The sequence below is a fragment of the Mus caroli genome, chromosome 9 (assembly GCF_900094665.2).
Source record: "Mus caroli chromosome 9, CAROLI_EIJ_v1.1, whole genome shotgun sequence".
NCBI classification, from domain to species: Eukaryota; Metazoa; Chordata; class Mammalia; order Rodentia; family Muridae; genus Mus; species Mus caroli.
The window spans coordinates 119,121,642-119,133,140 of record NC_034578.1 but is presented as its reverse complement, the minus strand read 5'-3'; the positions used below and the strand labels follow the sequence as shown (position 1 = coordinate 119,133,140).

Genomic DNA, 11,499 nt, shown 5'->3' with positions numbered 1-11,499 from the left:
TCTCTCTCTTTCTCTCTTTCTCTCTTTCTCTCTCTTTCTCTCTTTCTCTCTTTCTCTCTTTTCCTCTCTCTTTCTCTCTCTCTTTCTTTCTTTCTTTCTTTCTTTCTCTCTTTCTGTGACAAATACATGGCATGTTTTGGCTCAGTGTTCAGATAGTTTCAGGCAGTCCTGACAGGTAAGACATGACAATGGGATTAGTTCAGTTCATGGCAGTAGAAACTTAAGTGTTAGTAATACTGCATGTCTTAGCAGATGAAGAAGCAGAGACTCTCAGTGATCCACCTTCACCAGCCATGCCTTCCATCCCAGAAGTTCCTTAGCCTCCTCAAATAGCACCACTAGTTTTGGAGGGCCAAGAAATCAAACACATGAGGAGTTATTTCAAACTCAAAGTTTCACATATGAACACTCCATAGCAAACCTTCCAAGCCAAACAAACTTTTTGCTTTGTTTTACTGTGTTGTGTTTTGAGACAGGTCTTACTATATAGCTGTGACTGACCTGAGATTTGCAATGTAGATGAGGCTGGCTTCAAACTCACAGAGCTCTACCTGCCTATGCCTTCCAAGTGCCGAGATTAAATATGCTGCCACACCCAGCTTTCAAGACAATAGCTCTTACTCATCTACACCTTGAAAACTGAATGAAAAATGAAAACTTGATAAAACCTGAGGCAGAAAAGATCTGACTCACTTCCATTTGTGGTGGAGCAGTCATGAATGTGCTGTGCCTAGATGTACTCACTCATTAGAATTCCAGGTGTCTTCTTGAGGAATGTGCTAGAGAAACCAAATAGCTTCTCACATTCCAGGATACAAGTAATCTGGCTTCCAGAAACCTAGAGGTCAGATGCTGTGGACCAGCTGGAAGAACAAGCTGGCCCAGAGGATGAGTCTGCCTGTCTTCTAACAATTTACATATCCTTGGAAAAAAGCCAGCTATCTCTGTGTTCCTAGCCCTTACCCCTAACCACTTCTAGAGGACCTGGATTCAATTTCAGCACCCACAAGGCAGCTCACAACTATTTTTAAACTATAATCATAGGGGATCTGATACCCTCCTCACACTTCACAGGAACTAAACATGCATAATACACAGACATATATTCAGGCTAATTGCTTATTGCATGGTACACAGACATATGTGCAGGCATGTTGTGGATTGCCTGTACACTCATAGCCTATTATCAACTTAGGGGCTTGCTTTAGCATTAGATACCCTAGATACCCAAGTGATGCATCAATGCTAATAGTTCATTGCTGTTGACCCAGCTTTCTGTATATATCATGTGTCTCTTACATGCTCTCACCTACAATGGGGTCAAAGAATCAATGTGTTGGGGTGCCTTTAGAGGCCACATCAGAGAGCCTATGTTTCGGAAGCCTCAAGTTGGGAAGAGGGCATTTACAAGGAAAGTGATTTAGCTTTCATGGCTTGGAACATTTGATATCAGCTTTCTGAAATGAAGCAGGGGTTATTCTCTGTTTTCTTGTGGATTCTTAAATTATGAGATTATTACAGGGACAAAGATGCTCTCTGGCAAAAGTCCGATGCACTGGAATTCCAGCAGAAGCTCAGTGCTGAAGAGAAATGTCTTGGGGACATGGAAGTCAACCACTGCCATGACTGCAAGCGGGAGTTCAGCTGGATAGTGCGACGGCACCACTGCAGGTTAGCAGCAAGCAACTCACCAGACTGGAATCAGGACAGATGGCTCTGCATGAGGGATCTGAGATAAGTGTGGGTACCATAACTATCTATCTAGGAAAAGCACTTTGCTTCTTTACCAAGAGAAGCAGAAGAAGAGTATGTATTAGTTGGGATCCTAGTAGGACGCTCAAGCCCCTGAAAGGAAATGTGAGTGGAGTTAAGGGGACTCACAGGTATATGATATACTTGGAGACTAGCAACTCTTTAGCTGTCCTTGAGCCAATACTGATGGTGACAGAGAGCACAGATCCTTCAGGGTCTAGGAAGGATAGATAAAGAGAAAGGGCAGATTTGGAGTTGGATGTGCTTTTAGAGACTTAGCCCTCCCCATAATAAGTGTGGAATACACACCTGTAGCCTGATGTCAGTCATACCTTTTCTCCCTGCCTTCAGGACCTAAGGAAGTAAACTATTCTCGACTATGCTTACCATGATAGTTTTGTTGGAATCTTGTAAAATGGCTTACAGCACACTTTACATTGGAGGCAGAGCTAGGTTTGAAGAGTTGTGGGCTGACAGGAACCCAACACAGAGCACCAACAACTGTTCTGGTGCTTAGCAGATCTCAAGCAATCCATTATGTATCATTCTCACAGCCTGTGTTTGTTTCATTCCCAGGATATGTGGCCTTGTCTTCTGTTACTACTGCTGTAATAACTATGCTGTGACTAAGCCCAATGGCAAGAAGGAACGCTGCTGCCGAGCCTGCTTCCGGAAGTTCGGTGAAGGCTCTGGATCCAATGATAGCAGTGGTTCAGGCACTAGCCAAGGAGAGCCCAGCCCCATGGTGTCACCAAATGAAGCAGGTCCCCAGTCCATAGGAAGCCAAGGTCAGGCCCCTGCCTCCAGATTTCATAGATGTCACTTACTATGGCCAATGAGCTTGAACAAGCTTTATTCGGTGTTTCCCAAACTTAGGTGTCTAAGAGATGCTAAATATATACTACCACCAACCTAAAACTTTATTAGATTACTGGGGTTGATAAGGAAGTAACTTTTTCCTGACATGATTAAGTGTGATTTAGTATGAAGTTTGTGTGTGTGTGTGTGTGTGTGTGTGTGTGTGTGTGTGTGTACACGCATACACATATATTACCAGTGGAATATAGCCCATACATTGAGGAGTCTGTCCTCCAGGGACTCTTTCATAATATTCATTATCTGTGGTGACCTAAGACCCTCAATTATACATTTAGTAGTCAATATCTTTTTCCCTTTCTCTTAATGACCAAGAAAGATATATTGTTTGTGTCCTCCAACTCAGCCAAGAAACAGACTCAGGGTTTGAGTCCTGAATTCAAATCACCTTAAAAGGTGACCCAGGCTGCCTACTGGACACTGGACCTTAAGGAGGCAGAGCAGGGATGGGGCTTTTCTCTGTTCAGGCATCACTGCTGGCTGCATGTAGTCCTTGTGAACTCTCCTTTGATAGCCTGGATGCAAGCTAAGAAGCCTTCGAAATCCTGCTCCTTTCTTGTTTAAGTGAATCAGTAGGCTTTGACACTCTGGGATGGCTTCAAATCTTTTCTCAGTCTTTTAAAAACTGAAACTTGCAAGTGCTCTTCATAGTCTAAATATGAGTTCTTTATCAGATATGTTTTATAAATGTTTTTCCCAATTTACAGCTTGTCTTTTAATTTTCTTTTTTAAGAGAAGTTGTAGTTTTGATAAAGCAAAATGTATCATGTTTTATATATCAGGGTTTTGTTTTTTACATGTATCCAACTTTGCTTAACCCTGTATTCAGAACTTCTTTTTTCTTCTAAAAGTTTTGAGTTTAGGGTTTTGGGGTTAGTTGGGTGATTGGATAGGTAGTTTTTTTGTGATAGGGGCTCACTTTGTAGCCAAGCTGTCCAGAAATTTTGTGTAGACTGGGCTAGACTCACACTCAGAAATCTGCCTGCCTCTGCTCCCTGATTGTTAAGATTAAAGGTGTGTGCTACCACACCTGGATTCTTCTAGTGTTTACGTGTGTGTGTGTGTGTGTGTGTGTGTGTGTGTGTGTGTGTTGAGTTCATTTGAGGAATGGTGATACTATATACATTGAGTGTTGGGTAGTTTTGGATTTTCCTGCATTTTTGGTCAAAGATTCCAATACCATTACTTAAACTCTATTTTTCCCCCTCAGAATTGCCTTTCTATTGGAGCTGGAGGTGTGGCTCAAAGGTAGAGCAATTTCTTAGCATGCACAAAGCACTAGATTGATTCTCCAGTGCCCCCTACCACCACTGCTACACACGCAGGCACACAGAGTTTTGTATATTTATCAAAAGCCAATTGAAAACAAAAATGAAAAACAGCAACAACAAGAAACCTGGCCTCATATATTTGGATCTGTATCTAGACTTTGTTCCATTCCCTTCATCTGTGTGCTTTTTTTTCCCACCAATTCCTTACTGTATAATTACCATAGATTGGAGGTTGTTGTTGTTGTTGCCGTTGTGATTGTGGTTACCGTAGATTGGATGTTGTTGTTACCATAGATTGGCTATTATTGTTTGTGGTGGTGGTTGGTTGGTTGATCGGTTGGTTGGTTGGTTGGTTGGTTTTTGGTATTTTTGCTTGCTTGAGATAGCATTGATTTCTTTATGTATCCTTGGTTATTCTGGAACTCACTGTATAGACCAGCTAGCCTCAAACTCACAGAGATCCACCTACTTCTGCCTCCTACTGGTATTAAAGACATGTATCCAGGTGGTTACTATAGAATCTTAGTATATCATACAAAAAAAAAAAGAAAGAAAGAAAGAAGCCCTCCAATTTTGTTCTTTATTAAACGAAGAAATTTTAGAATGAGTTCCTTAGTTTCTAAAACTAAATCATGATAAGGTTTTCATTGGGATTTCATTGGATTGGATGTGGAGATCAGTTTGGAGAGATTTGGTATCTTAAGGTATTGACCATTTCAATCCATGAACTTGGTATAGCTTCCATTTCTCTAGGTCCTTTTTATTCTCTTGATGAGAATTCTCTTTCTTTCTCTCTCTCTTGCCCTTCCCCATTGCTTTGTCAGCCTCAGAAGACAGATTCAGAAGCGTAACTGAGTCCTTATTATCAGGTTGTTCTTCTAGTTCTGTTACAGAAACTTGGGAGGAAAAATACTACCTGTAAAGCAAAAGACAGCTACACTGCTCTTGCTAAGAAGCCTAAAATCTCTTGCCCTATCTCACTAGGAGGAGTTCAGCAATGACAGAGTGACGCTGTGGTAGAGTGTTGAAGTTGCTTCTTTTGATTTCTATCATTTCTTATCTGGTCTTTTTTCTTCTCCTCCTCCTCATCATCATTATCCTCTTCTTCTTCCTCCTCCTTCTCCTCCTCCTCCTTTCTTCTTCTTCCTCCTCTTCCTCCTCTGCCTCTTCCTCCTCCTCCACTGCTGCTACCTCAGCTACATTTCCATGATACATGGTTGTGGGTAGGTGACTGGCATGGTGTCCTGCCAATTGAGTGGTCAAGGTCAAACACAAGACCCAGTGCCTTCTGCAATTCCTTGGAATAGAGAGACGTTCTGTTCTACTCAACAGTGGACTGGAAGGGGGAGGGAATGGATGTCAGGTAATCTGCTTCAAATTATTTCTGCCTGTGTCTTATAGAGCAAGGTCTTGTTGGATTAGTGTATTTTCTTTATTTGTTTCTTTCCTGATATAGTTTTGATAGATTGTTTTCCCTTCTAAATAGGGTCCTAGAGGGTGTAGAAGTAGTTGAAACTAATACCCAGCATTTAAGAGAGGTCTTGAGGCTATACATTCAAAATCTTCTGTATTCCATGTTTTCCAGGGATGTCCCAGTAGTCTTTCTCTCATACCTACATAGAATAGCAGTTAGTTAAGAGACCAATTACAATGTATTCTATCAGCTTGTTCTCCATAGCAGCACCCTTCATTTCCTATATTATCCCTGGTTCTATGCATAATGGGTACATATATCTTTTTCTCTCCTGCTTTGCCTCTACCCTGCAGGTATTCCTGCCTGCAGACCACCAGATGATGCTGTGTTTGACATCATCACTGATGAAGAACTGTGCCAGATCCAAGAATCTGGCTCCTCCTTGCCTGAAACACCCACTGAAACTGATTCAATGGACCCAAATATGGCTGAACAGTGAGTAGATGTCGCTTCCATTTCTGAAGTACTCATTAAGTGCCTATCCCTTTTGCTGTCTTGTCAAAGGACCAGGAAAATGAAATACCAGAACCAGGATTAGCTGTCTCTGCTGAGGGAAGATGCCTCAGAACAGTGTTCATAGTAGAATGGCTCTTGAAAAGTAACGGTGCTTGGGAAACAGTCAGGGAGGTGCTGTGTAAGAAAGTTCCGGGGAAGTGTGTGTGGTGCCCTGATTCAACATCTTAACTTAGGCCAGACTTTGGCTAGGGCAATTGTATTAGTCAGCACAGGCTGCACAGGAGAGACCACAGGTTGAATGAATTAAACTATGGACATGTAGCTTAATACCATTCAGGAGGCTGGATATCAAAGATCAAAATACAGGCATCTTTATGTGGTCATCCTGTATATATACTTCTGTGTCCCTTAATCTCCATTTCATGCCAGGGCACTGGTATTTTTTTTAATTTAACTACCTCCTTAAAGCCCTTTGTAATTAACATCATCCCTATAGTAATTAAAATCATAGGTATGATTTTATATAAATAAATCTAATAAATTTAATTTAAATAACTTAAAATCAATGCTTCTCATTGCCAAACCTAAGATAGCTCCTATTCACTGTTGCTTCTATGATTTTGGGCCAATTCTCTCCTTTCTGAAACACTTCTCTGACAACATCCTGGTCAGTAATCTTCAGTGTTCATGCTGACCCCGTAACCCAGGGTATCTTCTCTTCCTTGAGCAGTACACTATAATATACTGATACCCTATGAATCCATGAGCCAAAATAAACCCTTCCTCACTTAAATTACTCCTTCCAAGTATTTTGCAATAAAAACAGCAGCTATCATGGAAAATCAGGGTCATTGTGACTAAATTTGACTGTGGTTTATGGCCTTTGAGAAAGGATGTGGAAAGGTTTTGAGATGCCAGCCAGCAAAGCCCCAGCGGTAAGCAGAGCTTAATGAGCTGTTTTGGTGGTTATTCTCAAGACCAGAATGCCACTAGAAATGTGTACAGTATAGACTGTGCCATAAAGTTTTAGTTGGGAACAAGGACTCTATCAGGAATTAGAATAGAGGTCATTTATGTTACATTCTAGCTAAAAAAATTAGCTATGTGTTACGTGTGTCCTGAAACTTTGAGTGATGCTGAACTTAAAAATAATAGGTTATGGACTGGAGAGGTGGCTCAGCAGTTTAGAGGACTGACTGCTCTTGTAAAGGACCCAGGTGCCCAGCACTCCCATCAGACACCAGATAACCATCTGTAACTCTAGTTCCAGAGTATAAGATACCCTCTGGCTACTATGGGCACCTGCACACATATGATACATATAACCTCATGCAGTATACACACATATACATTAAGAAAACAAATTAGTTTTACTTATATTCTGGCCTGTGCTCTTTGCTTCCTGATCCATGCCATATGAACAAGCATCAACCTCTCACTTCATACTCCTGTCAGCATAACATATATGTGTAGCATAGTTACTACTCTCTAATTTTAACCCAGTTTATAAGCATTGGGGGAAAAAAAAGCAGATCAGCAAGACATAAAAGTATTTAGGTTGGCAAGGAATAAATGCAATTATATTTAAAATTGTGAACAAAGAAAATGTGGATGAAGTAACTAAAACCACTAGAGATTAATGCCATTAAAAGGAAACAGCTGCTTTGCACTGGGACAGTAGGAAAGAAAGGGACCTAAGGGCAAGAACCCCTCATTGAAGGCTTCAGAGTATAAAGATGGAAATGCATTTGGCTATTCTTTTAAAGGAGAATGAAGAGATTCAAGACTCATCTTCTCTAAAAATGATCATCTAGGAAGTGTTTTTCCAGGTGTAGCTACACAGACACTCTGCTACTTCATCTGTGGTCCAAGAAGACTCAGCCACATATCAAGCTGGCAGCAGAACTTGACATTATCCACATGGTGCTGGCTTTGTGAGCACTGTAGAATGCAAGAGTTGCAGGGTGGCCGGGCGTGGTGGTGCACGCCTTTAATCCCAGCACTCGGGAGGCAGAGGCAGGCGGATTTCTGAGTTTGAGGCCAGCCTGGTCTACAAAGTGAGTTCCAGGACAGCCAGGGCTGTACAGAGAAACCCTGTCTCAAAAAACCAAAAAAAAAAAAAAAAAGAGTTGCAGGGCATGGAGTTTTGCACTAAGGTTCTAGAGAAAACCGTGGACAGCCAGGCGGTATATAATAGGGTTTGATTCTCTGGTAGTGCATGAGTGGACTATGCATGAGAATTTAAGCACCTAGTAGAACTAATCCAGTAGAGAGCCTGTACGTGTGATAAGCAAGAAGGCCCATTAAGGGTAGAGCTAATACCAAATGTTTCCTACATGCCAGACATGAAACTAGGATTTAATGTTTTCACTGTTAAGATGTCATGTCTTTCTTTGCTCGACCCTCATTACTCCCTTTTAGAATGGGAATGATTTTATATACTAGAAATATATAATTTAAATTTTTATTTTACAAGATCTCACAACTGAACAAGTCTTAAGTCTCAAAAGAGACTGAACTTTCAGACACTGTTGACACTGTTAAGACTACAGGGCTTTCTTTGAACCTGAACTAAATGCATTTGTATTGTGAGATGGTAATGAGCCTTTGAGGTCAAGGGCTAAATGTTATATTTTGAATCTAAAATGCCCCTAACAAGTTTGTTTTAAATGCTTAGTCCAAGGCTTATGGCACTATTTTGAAGGCCGTGGATCATTTAGAAGGTGTGGCCTGACTGACAGAAGTAGAGACCAGAAGAAATTTTACCTACTTCTGATTCCAGCATGAGTTCTCTGCTTCCAAGTCCAATGCTGTGTAAATAAGTCTAGATGACTGCACTGCCATGCCTTCCCTGCTATGAGGGACTGGTACAATAAATCCTTCCTTACAAATACGTGTCAAAAGCCCAACTCTTCTTGTGGTAAAGGACTTCTCTGAGCTCATGATGACTCACAGTGAGGTCTCTGACCAGCCCAGAATCCAAAATAGGACCAGGAGTCACCTGTCACCTTTATCGTGCCAATTTTTGCCACATGGGAGGGGCTGCACTTAATCTTCATGAGGGTGCTAGCCTAGATTTTAGGCTTAAATACATCACCACACTTGTTTGTTTTCTGATAACACTGAATTCACTCATGGACACAGCATTTCATTACCAAACATAAGATAGCTCCTGTTTACTGTTACTTCTGTGACTTTGGACCAATTCTCTCCTTTCTGAAACACTTCTTTGACACATACTTGGTCAGTAGTCATCAGTATTCACTCTGACCCCCATGACCCAGGAGGTCTCCAGGATTTTTTTCTCTTCCTTTTAGCAGTCAGCTACATTCTGCTGTTGGTGCTTAGCAAGATGCATGGATAGCTGTGTAAGTAGACCAAGTGCCAGGAGTCCCAAGAGGATGCCATTGATTTTAAAGTGTCTTCTCACAGACACCTGTAACTGTATGAGGTGACTGTTCTCTAGCTTCCTCCCCCATCTTTCACCTTCCTCTTTCCTAGTAGGAACAGAAACAGAAAGCTGCCAGACTGCTGACCAGTATGTATAGTTTCTGGTCTTTGGAAATTAGGAACTATACCAGAGAAAGGAAACTGCCATCACTCTGGCCTGGCCAGCGCAGATCCTCTGGGATTGACTGATTAAAGAGCCACCTTTCTACACTCTTGATTGTGTCTTGGCATGTATGGGAGCTTTTCCTTGCCTTCCTTTTCTCCCATGCCTAAAACTCAGTCAAAGACATCAAGAGTCTGGCAAAGTATGGGAAGGAGAGCCCTAGACTTGCACCACCATCCCTTGCAGGAAACTTAGAGAGGAAGGTCAACAATCTGAGGAACAAAGTGATCCTAGAGGAATTAAGCTTGGACTCTTCCTGGAAATGATGGAACAAGAAAAAGTCTCCAAGTCCAGCTTCAGCCTCCCAGAGAAGCCTAACAGGCTCTCCTGTTGACTGCTAACCTTTCCCCATTCTGGCTTATCTTGAATGGTGACACTTCGAAGGAGCACAGCCCTCACCTGTAGTACCTTTCAGTCATGCCTGTACCCTCTCCTTCAGTGTCCTAGATAGCACTACCCAGATTTCCAGTTCTCAGAACTGAGGTAATAGATAGTTGGCTCCCTTGGCCTCTGCCCAGCCCACACACAGCCAAAGCCTCCCACACCTGGCCGGCTCTCAAGGTGCCAGACACATAGGCCATTCAGGGTGAAGAGCATAAACTCCAGACCCAAATAAGCATTCAGGCCCCATGGCCGTGGCAAATACAGCCTCTCAATGCAGCACCTTTAAGTTGTACAAGGGAGGCTAGAATACCTTACCCTTCCTTAAGACAGAGACAGTGCCTGAGCCAGAACCTCTTCTGGAGAGATGTGATTTTCTATGATGTTGATGTTGAATTTTGATGTCAGCCTGTGCTGTGGATGTCTACTATGTACACATGCTCCTCAGCATCTTCAACTTGTAGCCTTATCATCAAAAAAAAAAAAAGCCTTCCTCCTCAGGTACCCAGATTACACTAAATGATCTAAAACCTTCCCTCAGAGCCTGCTTGCCAATCACTTCAAAACCAGGGCTTTGTGGCCAGAATGCTTAACAGGAAAACTGTGGTCACCAGCCAAGAGATTTGATGCCTGCTATCTTAGAAACAAAACAAGGACAGGATATGGTAATCTTGGTTAAAGTTCAAAAGCCACCTTATGCCTGTATTAACCTAAAACCTGTAACTATAGAGGAGTACAGAGTTGTCAGACCCTTTGTGTGGTATAACACCTACCTGAAAGCTCTGTGGCTAGTGTTTAGGAGCAGAGAGGCTGCTAACAAGGTCCAAGTGATAGTACCAAGCTGCCTATAAAACAGCACTAGTAACTATGGACCTGAAGAACTGGGCACCTGTCCAAAATGCCACTTTGTAAGCCCTGTGGAAGGTAGGGTGACTTACAGCTTCTGTATTCTGTGCTTCCTTTTCTGTCTTGTCGCACTATCTCCTCATCCCAGTCACCAAGAATTCCTGGGTAATCAGATGGTCCCCAGAAGGGAGTCACCATGCATTCACCTCTCTGAAAACATAGCTATTGTCTGGCCTTCATATGTCTTAACTGGAACCAGAACCCATAAGCACTTCCACTATCCTCAGTAATGAGGAGCCCAGTGAGAGGGGAACACACAGTCTTTGTTCTCAGGCTCTGAAACACATCTAGAACAGTCTGGATTCAAGCAGGGTCCATGTTTATCTGGCTCCAACCTGCACTCCACGTAGCAGCCTGTCCTTTGATATAATCTCCTGCTATGAGCAAGGAGAGCCAAAGGTGGGAGAAAGAGATGGCGAGTGCTTGAGACCTCTAATACCTCTGAAGGAATGTAGCCTGCAGCAACAGCCTTTGCGCAGGTAGCCTGCAGGCCAGACACAAGCTCTCTAACTAACATGCTGGGTTTTGCGGGTTTGGTTTGGTTTGGTTTGGTTTGATTTGGTTTGGTTTGGTTTGGTTTGGTTTGGTTTGGTATGCATGTGTATTTATTGCTAATGATGGTATAGGTACAGGAGGAGATAGTAATCTGCCCTAGGTATAATAAGATACCCAGAGAATGGGGTGAATAGTGGCTTAGGAGGCAGAGAGAAGGAAGGTTCTATTGCTGTATTTTCTTGGCAACAGACAAACAAGCTTCTCTAAATTGCATA

The 11,499-nt window shown here is 42.3% G+C and overlaps 1 protein-coding gene across 4 annotated transcripts in view; it reads left to right on the top strand.

Moving 5' to 3' along the window:
• The window catches only part of Fyco1 (FYVE and coiled-coil domain containing 1), a 68,919-nt gene that overhangs the window by 32,806 nt on the left and 24,614 nt on the right, over nt 1–11,499 (top strand). For all 4 annotated transcript variants that reach the window (XR_002378694.2, XM_021171508.2, XM_021171509.2 and 1 more), the window contains exons 12-14: nt 1,522–1,671; nt 2,329–2,540; nt 5,667–5,808. Coding sequence is in view for 3 of the 4 variants with exons in the window: in XM_021171508.2 (XP_021027167.1) it covers nt 1,522–1,671; nt 2,329–2,540; nt 5,667–5,808 (504 nt within the window). In the remaining variant the exon portion in view is untranslated. The remainder of the gene's footprint in view (nt 1–1,521; nt 1,672–2,328; nt 2,541–5,666; nt 5,809–11,499) is intronic.